Raw genomic sequence first — 14,670 nt, forward strand, 5'->3', positions numbered from 1 at the left:
GTTAGTTTGCTAGAGCCGCATAACAAAGTACCACAGACAGAGGGGCTGAAGCGACAGAAAACTATTGTCTCACCGTTCTGGAGGCCAGCAATCTGACATCCAGGTGTCAGAGGGCAGATTACTTCTGAGGCTGTGAGAAAGAATCTGTTCCAGGCCTCCACCACAGCATCTAGTGCTTTCTGGCAATTGGTGGTGTTCCTTGGCTTGTAGAGGACCACCCCTGACCTCTGCCTGCATCCTCACATGTGCGTGTCTGTGTCCAAATTTCGCCCTTTTATAAGGTCACCAGTCACATGGGATTAGGGCCCACCTTAATGTCCTCATTGAATTTGATTACCTCTTTAAAAACCTGGTTTCCATAGGTAGCCCAGGTGGTTCAGCGGTTTAGCACCACCTTCAGCCCCAGGGCCTGATCCTGGAGACTCGGGATCAAGTCCCGTGTTGGGCTCCCTGCATGGAGCCTGCTTCTGTCTCTGCCTCTCTCTCTCTCTCTCTCTCTCTCTCTCTCTTTCTCATTAATAAATAAAATAAAATCTTAAAAAAAGAAAAACACCCGGTTTCCAAGTAAAGTCACATTCTGAGGTAGCAGGTGTTAGGATTTCAACATATCTTTTTTGGGGGAGGACACAATTCAACCCATAAGATTCACCAAGGGCAAGGACTGTTGTCTCCTTCCCAATGCTCCTGTGCCACAGCCTCACACAAAGGAAGGAAAGCCTTGGGAGAGTGCATATATCCTTCTGATAAATCTGTATGTGCCAGTAAGGAGAGGCAGTACAGCTCAGAGGTTAAGAGCAAGACTCTGGAACCAGAATGCCTGGACTTGAAACCTGGCCCTGCCACTGTGTGACCTTGGGCTGGCTGCTAAACTCTCTGAACCTCTATATACCCATAGAAGTGTTATGAGGATTAAATTCTTACTATATGTAAAGCACCTATAACCATAGCTGGCACATAGTAAGTGCTGTGTAACGTTCACTACGTAGTAATCAAGACAGCATGGTGTTGGCATTAAGGACAGCCATATAGATCAATGGAACAGAATAGAATCCAGAAATACAAAAGATGCCAAAGTAATTCAATGGGGAAAGTTAGTCTTACCATAATACCAAAAGACTAAATATTCACATGGGAAAAAAGGAAATAACCCTAATCTCATGCTACACACAAAATTAATTCAAAGTGGACCATGGAATGAAACATAGAAGCTAAAATTCTAAAACTCCTAGAAGGAAGCGTAGGAGGAAGTCTTTGCAACCTTGGGGTATGCAGAGATTTCTTAGATGGGACACAAAAAAGCATGAATTTTTTAAAAATTGATTAATAGGATTTCATCAAAATCAAAAGCTGTGGCTATGTAAAAGAGTTTGTGAAGGGAACGGAAAGGCAGGTCAGACTGGGAAATATTCACAAAGTATACATCTCACTGGGGACTTGAATCCAGAAGATATAAAGGACTCTTAGAATACAACAAAAACAGGACCAACAGCCCACTTGGAAATGAACAAAAGGCTTGAGCAAACATTGTACAAATGAAGCTATCAAAAGTTTCAATAAACACATGAAAAATTGCTCGACACCGTAAGGCTCCAGGGAAATTAAAACTAAAACTCACAATGAGATACCTCTGTTCACCGTAAGGATGATTAATACCAAAATGTCGATAATACCAAATGTTGATGAAGATGTGGAACCACTGGGAATCTGACGTGGTACAGCTCCTTGGGAAACAATTTGGCAGTTTCTCATAAAAATTTTACCCATACACTCGAAATATTCTTCTCATGAGTATTTACCCAAGAGAAAGCAAAGCACATGTCTACACAGAGCCTTGGATCCCAATGTTTATAAAATTTTAGTCAGAAAAGTTCAAACTGAAACAGCCCAGACATCCATCCGATGAATGGAGTAACACTGTGGTATATCCATTCAATGAAATACTACTCAGCACCAAAAAGGAACGGTATGTGCAACAGAGATGATTCTCAAAAGTATAGCGATCACCGGGGCACCTGGGTGGTGCAGTTGGTTAGATGTTTGACTCTTGGTTTCAACTCAGGCCCCAGTCTCGGGTCATGATCTCAGGGTTGTGGGGTGAGCCCTGAGTCAGACTCCCCACTCAGTATGGAGTCTGCTTGGGATTCTCTCTGCCTCTGCCCCTTCCCATCTCCCCTCCTGTGCGCTTGCTCTCATTCTCTCTCTCTCTCTGTCTCTAATAGACAGATAAATCTTTTTTTAAAGTATAGTGATCACCAATATGGAATTCTAACCTAACCTAGTGTCATGGAAAGCACATCAGTGGTTGCTTGCAGCTAGGGAAAGGGGCACAGGGAACTCTGGAGTGATAGAAATGTTCTGTATCTTGATATGGTCATGGCTTTACAAGTGTATAAATTTGTTAAAATATACCACACTTGATCTTAGCCAAAAGGCCAAGAAGCGATAAAATATACCAAACTGTACAATTAAAATCAGTACATTTTATTGAATCTACGAATTGAATCTAAGTCAATAAAGTTGGTTTTTAAATAATAACCATGACAAAAGGCCTTCTCTTTATTAGCCCACCAGCAGTCCTAGCACTGTGGGGTGGGCAGGAGGTGTTGGGTACAGGGCTGCTGAATGACTAAATAACCCTTAGCTCAGAGGTCCCCAGAAGAGATTTCTTAGAGGCTGACAGTCCATCTCCAGCTGATGTCAGTAACCGTCAGAGGCCATTGTTCATCTTCAGCTAATGTTTTCACTAATGACTTTAATGTTGAGTGGAAATACTGTCTTCACCCTAATCCCTTTCGACAGGCTGCACTTTAAAACAATTTAAAAGAGGAAGAGATGAAGAAAGGAGCCCTGCAGACTGGTTGGGTTTCCCACTAGGATGGACAGAGTTGTTTTTATCCCTTTCTTTCTCACAGCTATTTCTTTGGGGTCTTCCTAGACACCATCAGAGACTATTTCCAAATCAAGGACAATGTTTCCAGCTCTACCTTGGTTCATCAGGAGACTTTAGGGAAATGAAACTGCCAGATCCCCATCCCCACCCCAAAGCATTTGATTGTTGGTATCATGATGTAGAACAGTGATTTTCGGTTGGTTTATATCTGGGGCATACTTGCTGAAACTGAAATTGTTGGTGGTGCCTTTGAAGAAACTAAAACAAACCAAAAGAAAAAGAAGACACAGAACACTGAAGTCAGTAACAAGTACACAGTAATCTCAGGGTAACAATGCAACACATGTTAATCTCGGGACAGCAATTTAAGTGCTCGGTGTCTCGCAGTGACTGTGATGCTTGTCGTGGCAATTTCTCTTGTCATTTCTGTGATCTGTCACTGGGCACTGTAACCCTAGGAGACAAGGCCGTCACCACACATTCCAGCTATGAGCAGCCTTCGTCTTCCTTGCCAGCGTAACGGTGGGGAATGGGGAGGCCATCCTGAGATTGTAGCAGAGACATTCTACACGGTGAAGATCTGCATGTGTGGGTATCAGAAATCAGCAGGGGTAGGGGAAGACTAACGATTTGTGACTCAGGGCATAGTGTCTCCAATGCCTTAGCTAAGTCTATGTTTTAGACTTTTTTTTTTTTATTAAAAAAAAGAAGCTTACGGTGGAAAATTTGGAAAAGACTGGAAAATGATGATTAAAAGAATAACCACATATTCCCACAAACAGTTAGCCATTATAAGCTATTTTTTGCATAAATTTTTCCAGGGTATATCAGTTTAACAGAATCATAATTGACCAAACTGTGTACATAAATATATGCGAGATACAGCTCTGTGTCTGGCTCTTTTCCCTTAGAGTCGTAACCTGAGGATTTTTCTGTTCTTTAAAATTCTTTTAAAATACGTGAATCCCTACATAATTGTCATCTGGATATTCCAGTATTTATTGAAGGATTCAATTGTTGGTGTACTCCTAGATGCTTTCTATTTCCTCATTAGTATAAACTACAGTATATTTGAAGATCTTTGTCCATAAATCTTCTACCAAAAGTCTATTTTCTTAGGATAAATACAAGGCAAATGACTGAATGGAAGAGTATGTATATTTTTCAGCCATCCCTGCAGTGTGAGAGAGCACGTATTCCATTTGCTTATCTCCGAATAGCAATAGAATGTGGCTTTTGACAAATCCCAGAATCTCTGATCCTGGGTGTCGCTGACCTTCCCCATTCCCCACCCCAACCCCCAACCCAGGGGCCCAGTTTCGTTATGCATGTTGCTCTCGCCCTGGCAGCTCCTATCTGGACCTTCCCTTTGGTGGAACCCAACTCATGACGGTTTTAGGGGGAGAGATGACTTGGATCCTGGCCCTTCTTTCTCTTTAGAACTTTCTCGGCAATTGCTGATCTTTACTGCTTCCGTGGGTCTCACTGGGCCTGGCTTCCCACTGAATGACCAAACTATCTTCATCCTCCTCCTCTGCAACCACAAAAGACTTTGTAGATGATCCCAACTCTACTTCCTACTAGCCACATGGCTTTGGACAAGTTCCCAAAACCTCTGTGTCTCAGTTTCGTTACTTCTGTAAAACCAGACAACGAATTGGTCCTACTTTGGGAAAGGCTTCCCAAAGGAAATTGTGGATGTTTTTGTTTGGTTTTAAAGATTTTTTAATTTATCTGTTATTCATGAGAGACACTGAGAGAGAGGTAGAGATATAGGCGGAGGGATAAGCATGCTCCCCAGAGGGAGCCTGAGGCAGGACTCAATCTCAGGACCCTGGGATCATGCCCTGAGCCAAAGGCAGATGTTCAACACCTGAGCCACCCAGGTCCTCAAGCTGTGGATGTTTTCCAGCCAGTGGCCATCAGCCAAGCATGTTTTCCACTCCAACCCCTGACTTTCCACACCAGAGCCCCCCGGTCTCCTCACTGTTTACACCACAGTACCCAGGCAACACCCTGTGGCCTGTCCTCTGGGCACTTGGCTGGCCTAGAGCTGTGCCCACTCACCTCCTGAGGTGCACTTGGCCAAGTGGAACAGCAGCCCACGCTGTCTCTGGGAGAGCTCGCCCTGCTCAGAGTGGGGTGTGAGGAAAGAGGAAAAGGAGGAGGGCTCTGGGTTCCTGCAGCAAGACTCCTTCAGCCTTGAGGGCAGGACTGTGACCATTCAGCTGAGCAGAGGTCACTAACAGCCCTATAGCTGTGGGACACTGGGCCAGGGGACATGGCTTCAGGAGCTACAGTCACGTGGACTTCCTGGTATCACACGCTAGAATGAAACTGACCCACCCACACTCAGGGAGAGTGGAAAACACCAGAACCTTCTCTGCCCCCTCCTACCCCTGGGCCCCTGCCTTGGGAGCCTGCCTCTATAACATCTAAAACACAGGGGCATTAGAAGTCGAGAGCACTTTCTTTCCATGGCAGGCTGGCACCAAAGGGTGGGTGAAGGGCTATAGCAACCATGTCCATTCGGTTCCTTTTGCAGACCACCTGGCAGGTGACCCCACCCTTCCCTAGAGAGGAAGATTAGAAGGAAAGGGGAGTGTGTGGACACTCAGTAGGTGCTCAAGATGGTGATTTTCTTCTCCCACCCTTTCTCTTTTTTTTTTTTTTAATTTTTATTTATTTATGATAGTCACAGAGAGAGAGAGAGAGAGGCAGAGACATAGGCAGAGGGAGAAGCAGGCTCCATGCACCGGGAGCCTGACGTGGGATTCGATCCCGGGTCTCCAGGATCGCGCCCTGGGCCAAAGGCAAGCGCCAAACCACTGCGCCACCCAGGGATCCCATTCCCACCCTTTCTCATAAAGATCTTTGCCTCTCTGGCTGTGGCCATAGAGAAAATGGCTGGGCTATCTGAAGGTCAAAGCCACCCTTTAACCATGATCCCTGTGCTGGTTCCCAGTCCCAACATTCCCTTTCTCCTGCTACTAGAAGTGAAGTAATAACCATCTGTCCTTTGCCTTGACCTAGGGCTTGGTCATCGAGCGCCTGGGACGGAGACCCCTCCTCATAGGTGGCTTTGGGCTGATGGCCCTCTTCTTTGGGATCATCACCATCACACTGACATTTCAGGTGAGAGAATGTGCCTTTCATGCCCTGAAGGAGGTCAGCATGGAGCCAGCCTCTGGCTTTGGTGCTCTGGGGCCTTGGCTTGGGAAGTTCATACTGTCTATGGACAACTCTTATGATATGGCATTCCAAGGGGCATCTCGGCTAGAAGCTGCTGGATGCCCTCAAGGAGGAGGGTTTAGTAACAGGTCCTTGGACTGGAAGACAGACACTGGATATATAGTCCTCTCACTGCCTCTAGTGAGCTGCCTGAACTTGGCCAGAATACGTCTCCTCTCTAAGCTTCAGTTTTCTCATTTATGGAATAGAGAAGACTGCTCCAGACACCCCTAAGATACCTCCTCTGGCTCCCACATTTTAGCACAGAGCAGCTGGAAGTGCCACATGAGGCACTTCCACAATTATCATATCATTGCCTGTGGGTTCCAGCAGGGGCTCTGCTCCTCAGGGCCCCAGCTCTAAAATGAGACTATTGTCCCTATGCCCAGGGATGTTAGGAGGATTAAATGAGAAAATGTAGCTACAGTACCTGGAAGGGCACCCAAATGTAGGTTTGGGGGGATGGACTATGCTGTACCTGATCCTGGTGAAAGTGGTATTTTTCCCTTTTATAGAGACAGGAAACTGAGGCATAAATATAAATGCAGAAGTTGCTCAAGGCTGCACAGCTAGTAAATGGCAGAACTGGGATGAGATTCCGGGATCTTGGGGTTTCCATCAGCCCCCCCTGTGCTGCTCACGACAGCCTGCAGTGACTGAGCACTTTCTTGGTGCCTGGAGCCTGTCTCAGCACCAAGTGAAGCACGAGGCAAGGTCACGGTAGTCAACAAATCTTTGCACTTTTCAAAAATGAATCCCTAAGTGGAAAGTTGCACATGTTGATCATTTGCCAAATGTCTTAATGTCCCAAAAACCTCTAGAAAAAGGCAATATTAGCTGAGTGGTGCCTGACAGCACCTGTCCTTCAGAAAGGTGGTGCTACTGGGCACGCTGACCACTCAGGAGGCAGAAACATCTTCCTTGGGGGTGATGTACTGGCAGTGGCTCCTCCTTCCCAACTGCCGACCAGGGTTTTCTACCAGACAGGATGCCCCTGCAGGCCCCTCAGACTGACCAAGCTGGGTCCCTCACTGGTTGGGTGATGTTCTGGGGCATTGTCTTTCTGCTGCTGTGGCAGACGTTTGGAAGGGCTGTCTGGAGCATGTGGGTCCCCCTAAGCCTGACTTCACAAGGTCTCAGAGCTTTTCCTTGCTTGGCTGCCCCCATCACCCTTTATCCTATGTCTCAGTGAGTCACCCTCCTCTATGTTCCCAGGGACCCCAGGGGAAATCCTGCAGTAGCACTTATCACAGGATTGGCTTTCCCTGTTGACTCATCTTTCTTCTCTAATACAGTTGTGGGAGCAGGGCCATGCCTGTATCATTCCTGTGTTCCCACCTCCTAGCCCAGTGCATGGCACCCAGGAGGAACCAAAAACAATCTGCCATATGAATGAATAGATGGATGGATGGATGGATGGATGGATGGATGGATGTTGGATGGATAATGGGCAGATGGATGGATAAATGGATGGGTGGATAGGTGGATGGATGAATGGATGGATGATAGATGGGTAGATCATGGATTATGGGTGGATGGGTGAATGCATGAATAGATAGATGATGGTTGGATAGATGGATGATGGATAGATCAATGGGTAGATGGATGGGTGGATGATAGATGGATGAATGGGTGGATAGATGGATGGATGGTGGATGGATAGATGGATGAGAGTGAGTGGATGAATGGTTAGATGAATACTGGATGGATGGATGGATGGATGGATGGATGGATGGATGGATGGTTAGGTGGATAACTTAGTGTAGCAGTGAGCCATGAAGTGTACAAGAGCCTACAATGCTCCTCTCGATCCTAGATCCTCCTTCATCAAGAGGTGATAGACTTGGGCATGGAAGGGCTGCTCTCCCCATCTCTCCCATCACCCTCTACTCTGAACATTTGCTGCTCACTCCTGTGCTGTGCTCTCCTGTTCCTCTGTGCCCTTGCTCACATAGAACCCTCTCCTGGAACCTTTTCTCCTCTCCTTTTCCTGTTGTGTGATCCCAGCTCAGCCTTCAAAGGTGAACATAGTCTCCTCCCCTCCCTGAATCTCTCTAGATTGGGTTCACATGCCCCTTCTCCTCCCCCACATGCTCACCATGTCCCATCATTGGTGATACCATATTCTAATTATCAGCCATTCAGTCTGCTACTACAGGGGCAATTTCCTAGATATCTTTCAATGCCCAGCACCGAGCCACCCTGACCCTGCCAGACAAGCGACAGCCCCTTCAAACATATTTAATGCTTACAGTTAACTTATCTCATACCTATCAGGACAGGAGGGGTAGAAATGTAGTGTTTCACACAATAATAGAGATTAAGAAAAATTTTTAAATGTGATAATGCCTATAAAACTTCCCATATTGCCTGTTCAGACTACACACTCAAGCAGTGTTGGTTACTCATTTATTTACCACCTGCTGTATGCTGAGGGCACTGATAAATTCTTGGGAGCCATCAAATTCTTTCACCTCACATTTATAAAATAGGCAGATAGAATGGCTTGGGGGTTATCATTATCTCCATTTTATGGACACTGAACTGGGACTCAGAGATGTGAAGTGATCTCCTCAGGTCATGCAGATAGATCAAGGAGGAGTTGGGGTGAGAACCCAGATCCTCTCTACCCCAGTACCTCCTTCCCTGCCCACACCTTTGCTCTTTCACAGGACCATGCCCCCTGGATCCCATACCTGAGTATTGTGTGCATCCTAGCCATCATCGCCTCCTTCTGCAGTGGGCCAGGTAAGGCACACCTCCTTCCCCATGGGCACCAGTGAGCTGGGGTGTTCTCGCTGGGCAGATGCAGTCCTGGAGGAGCAAAGCCCAACTGGGAATGGAAGGGAAAAGAGAGTCCCCTTCCTGTTTTAACGCAGTGCTGGCTTTCATTTCCATCCCACAGATGGTAGGTAACAGGTAACAGGATCACCCAGAGTTAGATGGCTGATAACATACTGCAACATGACAGCTACAATTAACAGTTGAGAGCTCTGAGCCAGATACACAAGCTGGGATGAATGAGAGATACTCAAGTTGCCATCTGAGCCCATGGAGAAGTGACCATTTAGCGTGGAAGATATTTATGATATTAATAATAATGATAATAGTAATGTCTGAGATTTATTGATCGCTGGGTGTGTGCTAGATGTGGCCAAGCACTTGGTGTATACTAGCTCTTTTAAGACTCATGGCAGCTGTAGAGAAGGCGGGGCTGGGAGCAACTTGCATGGAGTCACCTGTGGTGGGATCGCCTGACTCCCAGAGAGAGCCCTAACACCGCCTTGCACTGTAGCTGCATGAGGGTGGAGTCTCTCAAGTGTTCTCAGCCTTGGTTTCCCCAGGACTTACTTCCAGCCCCAGCTCTTTCCCTAGTAGGAAAGTCCTCTCCTCCCCATCTATTAAATGGCCTTGCCATTCCCTGGCTCTGTGTCTGTGTCCTCAGGGGCCCCCACCAGAGAGGGCCCCCTCAGCTGGGACTGAAAAGGGTTCAGGGCAGGGCTGACACTTGCATACATCTGGCTGACAGGTGTTGCTGTGGTTCTTTGTTTGGGTTTCTGTGTTGATGAAAACAACGCTACGTTTCTATCAACGCATAGAACTGGATTTCTGTTTCTCCGTGTTGCTGCTTTTCATGGGCCGTCATGTTCGTGTCCTGTCACATCCGTGATGGATGAACAGCATCTGTCCCCAACTCAGGACAGCAGGGTGTTATAGTGAGAGGCAAAATGGGCTGCAGAATGACTGGGGGAGAGCATCAGACACATACACATGTGTGTACACACCCATACCGTGTTGTGATGGTGATCAGAGGGCCAAGGAAAGTGGAAACACCCTCTGGGCGCGGCAGCAAATTGACCGGAGGGCCAGGAGGCACATGTTGCCATTAAAGCGATTCAGGGGGTATTTGTGTTCAGTCCTACAGGGCCCCCGTCATCCCCTCTGTGGGCAGCATTCATGTGGGCACCCCTGCAGGGGGCAGCCAGAGGCCCCACACTAGGCCTTAGAACACTGGGGAGCAGACCAGAAGGACAGCCTCTGCTCCCATGGGGCTTACAGGCTGGTGTGGAAATCCCACTTGACACATCAGGCCCAGTGGGTCCTCTCCTGACCTCTTAATCTAAAATCAGCACCCACACATGTACATGCATGTGCCCGCCCACACGCACACATATGCGCACATGCAGATACACATGTGTGTACACACATAGATACATGCAAGTGCACACATCCACATGCACACATGTACACACACATGCATGTGTGTACCCTTCAGTTACACATGCGCACAGAGACATGTATGCACATTAGTGTTTTTTGGGTTATCGTCTTCCATAACAGTTTTTCCCAGGAAGAACCATGAATGTTCATGCTGTATGTCACTGGACATCTTCCTGTCTGCTTCACAAGTAGGCTAAATTGGACTCATCCACACGCCCTGTGCTTTCTTGACCAAAACCACTCAGCTTTGCCTTGTGTTTTGTCCCAAGCCCCTCACTCTTCCTAGGGTGGTGTTAATTTTACTCCCAATGTGGGCAAACATGGTTTCCTTCTGATCACAGAACCTACTAAGTCTCTGGTGGTTTAGACTCTAAGCTCTTCCTCAGGATCTGGGAGCCTCCAGGTGGTCCACCTGCCCTCCCTAACCCCAGATCAATGGGGGCCCTCTACCCTCTACTCTCCAATCCCCGCCATGGTCACCCAGCAGCCAGACTTCACCCACTACGAGATTGGCCAGGCTTTAGAAACTTCTCTTGAATTCACATTGACAATGTGCAGCTTAAACCCCAGGGGAATAACCTGTCTAAGGGAGGCAATTGCTCGGGTGGGAGATCATCTTAACTGGACAAGAAGAAGTGGATCCCAAGAGGAGCCTCATTGGGAAAATGTGTCTCAGAAATGCTGATAGATAAGGGGCTGAGAGACTCCCCGTTTTGAGGCGACCCCTCCAGGATTAAGTGAAAAGGATATCCTCCTGGGAAAGAAACCAGGAGTTTGCCTGAGGTAGCTTATGTGATGAGCAAATCAATTCAAGGAGGCTTGACAGGAAGTTGAAATTAGGCGAAGGAAAAAGAGAGGAACAGGGTAGGCAGTTTCCTGCTACATATTTTATCTGTGCGCATAACCCCGAGGCAGTGGCTGTGACAGCTAATAAATGAGGCACCATAAAAGAGCTTTATCTCTGAGGGAAAGGAGATGCCACCAAAGCATTTCAGTTACAGTGTGAAAAATCTTATGATGTGGGGGCTCTGTGCCTGGCACCAAGTGAAACCCTCCCAGGGAGATTCCCATGCTGGTGGGGAGGACAGACACAACATGGAGTATGGTCACTGCTCTTATAAGGTCACTCTGCTCTAAGTGCTCCAGAAGGCTAGATAGAGCCGCCCTGATGGGAATGTACCAAGTGCCTAGTGAGCTTGTGACCAATACAGGGCTCCCTGATCTATGATGTTGATTTAATATGCAAAGACGGCCCACCCAGTTGCATTAAGTGGTCCAGAGCTTAGATGGGGGTCAAATCAGATGACTCGTTTCCCCTCAGAAGTTAGGAAACTATGTGCAAAGCAGAATAACAAGTAAATTAATTTCTAACCAAGCAGAAATCACTGAGTAGGAGCAATGGCATGTATACATTAAGAAGTTAGACCTACAAATCAAGAGCTATATCCTGACACCAAATCAGTGTGTGGCCCTCATTTTTGAAGTTTGCTTAATGACAATTAAATGGGAATGTCTCACAAAAGCAGGTTAAACAAGCAGTGGTCATTACTCAAGATACATCCACATCCCTAGAGTGTGTTTACACAGCAGGTGAGCTCTAACCCAAGTGAGCACTGCTAATGGGAATTCTTCACAGTCCCATTGCAAGCAGGAGACCCAGCTTCCACACCTGTTACCATGTGGGATTTGGGGAGATGCCCTTTATAAAACCAGCCTGTAAACTCTTAACTTATTATATAAATTTGAAATTAGGTCAAGGTCCGGCAGGAGAGTACTGTTGGCTGGGATTTTAAAGGGAATTGCATGAACATCCTGTTTACAGAGATGTGGGCACAGTGAATCAAGAGAAAAGATGTAGGCTCCTGAGCAACAGAAGTAGTGGGAGGCTGCCACCATCCCCTTGGGCCTGAGCAAGCATGGAATAGACTAGTTTTAATTCCAGTCCATTTCTCTGTAAGAAGAGAAATTAAATGCAAAGAAATAAGATCATATCAGGTAAAACTAAACTTTGAAGCTCCATGACCTTATTTTGTATTTAAAATAAGACAAAATCAGAGAGGGAGACCAACCATAAGAAACTCAACTCTAGGAAATAAAGTGGGGTTGCTGGAAGGGAGAGGGTAGGGGATGGGGTAACTGGATGACAGGCGGAGGGCAGGTGATGGGATGAGCACCCGGTTTTGTATAAAACTGATAAATCACTAAATTCTATCTCTGAAACTAATAATACACAATTAAATGTCATTTAATTTATTTTAAATTCAAAAATATTTTTTTGCTCCCACTCTCACCTCCAAGAACCAATTTTTATCCCAACTGAGAATGCATGATGTAGAGAAAGATATGGTTTCATGAAGTCTTTTTGTGTAGGGCACTCATCTCTGGGAGCATAAAGAGCAATAAGAACCATCCCAACCAGGAGCTTGGAGCCCAGGATTAGAGGCAGGTCCAAGTAAAGAAAAAGAAGAAATGAACTCTCATGGAGTTGGGAGATGATAGAAAGTTGAAGCTCAGAGAGGTTAAGTGCTTTCCCAAAAGTCACACAGCTGGCAACCCAGAATTCTAGTTCAGGGTTGTGTCAGTCCAGATCCTGAGTTCTGAAGACCTTTAATAGGCTACCAGGTGTAAGAACAAGAGTTACTGTCCCCTTTAAGGTCCTTCTAGCCAGCCTAAGAATCAAACTGGCATGAGAAAGATTAATAGGAGAAAGTCAAATTTAATAGGATAAGAAATCCACACAGATATGGAAATTCAAAAGACAGGCAAAATGAGGCAACGAATAACCCCAAAACCTAGTGAATTGAACAATGACTACTTATTACTGCTCCCAAGTCCATGGGTTGACGTGCTGGCCATGCCACGCTAGCCCAGGTTTTGCTCATCTCCACTCATGTCTGTCTTTGGCTGGCAGGTTGGCTGGATGCCAGCTGCTCCAAAGTGGCCTTGACCACTGGTCTGTCGTTGAGAAGGGAGACCTGGCCACATGTCTGTCACCACCAAGCAGATTAGCCTGGGCTTGTTTACTGATGGTAGCAGACCTACAAGAGAAGAAGTGTGCAAAACCTCCCGAGGCCCAGGCTTAGAACTCAATGTCACTTTGGGACAAAAACCAAGTGACAAGGCCAGCCCAGGATGAAGGTGTAGAGCAAGGAGACTTTACCTCTTATGGGAGGGGCTGCAAAGACCTGGGACCCTTTACAATCTTTCCGGAAGTTGTAACCCTAGAATAGGCAAGAGATGACAGTTATGGGCTCTCATCTTAGAAATATAGATAGATAGATGGATGGATGGATGGATAGATAGATGGAAGTAGATATCATTCATTCATTCACCCATTTCACAAGTAGTTATTGAGTGCGTGCTTTGGAGCAGGCATCCTTCCAGGCCTGGAGATATAATGGTCACACACACACACACACACACACACACACACAATCTGCCCTCAAGGGAACTTATCTTGAGTAACAGAGGTTAGGGTCCTACTGGGAGGATATGGCACACTCAAACTGGGGTAACTGGAGGAATGGTTGAAAACAAGAGAGAGTGTAATAGTAAAGGCAGATTATAGGGAAATATCAAAGACCTGATTATTTAGATGATCTCAGCTTACAACACTAACTTCCAGCATCCACCCCTCCACCTATTGGCCATGCAGAGAGCAAAACAGTTCACTGAAAGTTAATTCATCAAAAGTCAACACACTGAAGGTCAAATTGCTGAAAGCCAATCACACAGAAAAATAATTTGCTGGATTTTTCTTATTTCTATATCTATCGAGAATGTATAGAATTCTGTACAGAAAAGAATGATTCTTAACTGCTTTTATAGATTTCTGTGTTGTTCATTTTGTCTGCACACGTGAACTTTGAAGAATTTTCCTCTTTTTTTCCTTCCTTCCCTGTTGTTGTAGGTGAAGGTTTCTGGGGAGTGGGAAAGCACAGCTGAGTGGCATAAAGTATATTCTCATCCACAATAAGAATACATGTCTTTCTCCTGTTCTAAATCCATTTGGTTTCAGAGATTCATGTTAAAAGTAACCAGATTTGGATAGCAAGGATATGTCAACACATTTATCTTAATTTATTTTATTCTGTGTTTGGGAAACAAGAGTGTGGATAGCAAAGGTTCCGATAGCCAGGGCTTCCTGACTGCCCAGAGATTAAGGTTTTTCTTAATATATTCTCTTTTTTTTCTTTTTTAAAAGATTTTATTTATTTATTGTAAACACAGAGAGAGAAAACCACAGGGGGTGAGGGGAGAGTAGGGGCAGAGGGAGAGGGAGAGAGAGAATCTCCAGCAGACTCTCAGCTGAGTGAGGAGCCCCATGG

At 46.0% G+C, this 14,670-nt stretch overlaps 1 protein-coding gene across 10 annotated transcripts in view; it reads left to right on the forward strand.

Moving 5' to 3' along the window:
* SLC2A9 (solute carrier family 2 member 9) overlaps positions 1-14,670 on the forward strand; it is a 240,038-nt gene that overhangs the window by 175,746 nt on the left and 49,622 nt on the right. For all 10 annotated transcript variants that reach the window (XM_041752340.1, XM_041752341.1, XM_041752338.1 and 7 more), the window contains 2 exons: positions 5,924-6,025; positions 8,794-8,869. In XM_041752340.1, coding sequence (XP_041608274.1) covers positions 5,924-6,025; positions 8,794-8,869 — 178 coding nt within the window. The remainder of the gene's footprint in view (positions 1-5,923; positions 6,026-8,793; positions 8,870-14,670) is intronic.

Source organism: Vulpes lagopus, chromosome 4 (assembly GCF_018345385.1).
Source record: "Vulpes lagopus strain Blue_001 chromosome 4, ASM1834538v1, whole genome shotgun sequence".
Classification (NCBI taxonomy): Eukaryota; Metazoa; Chordata; class Mammalia; order Carnivora; family Canidae; genus Vulpes; species Vulpes lagopus.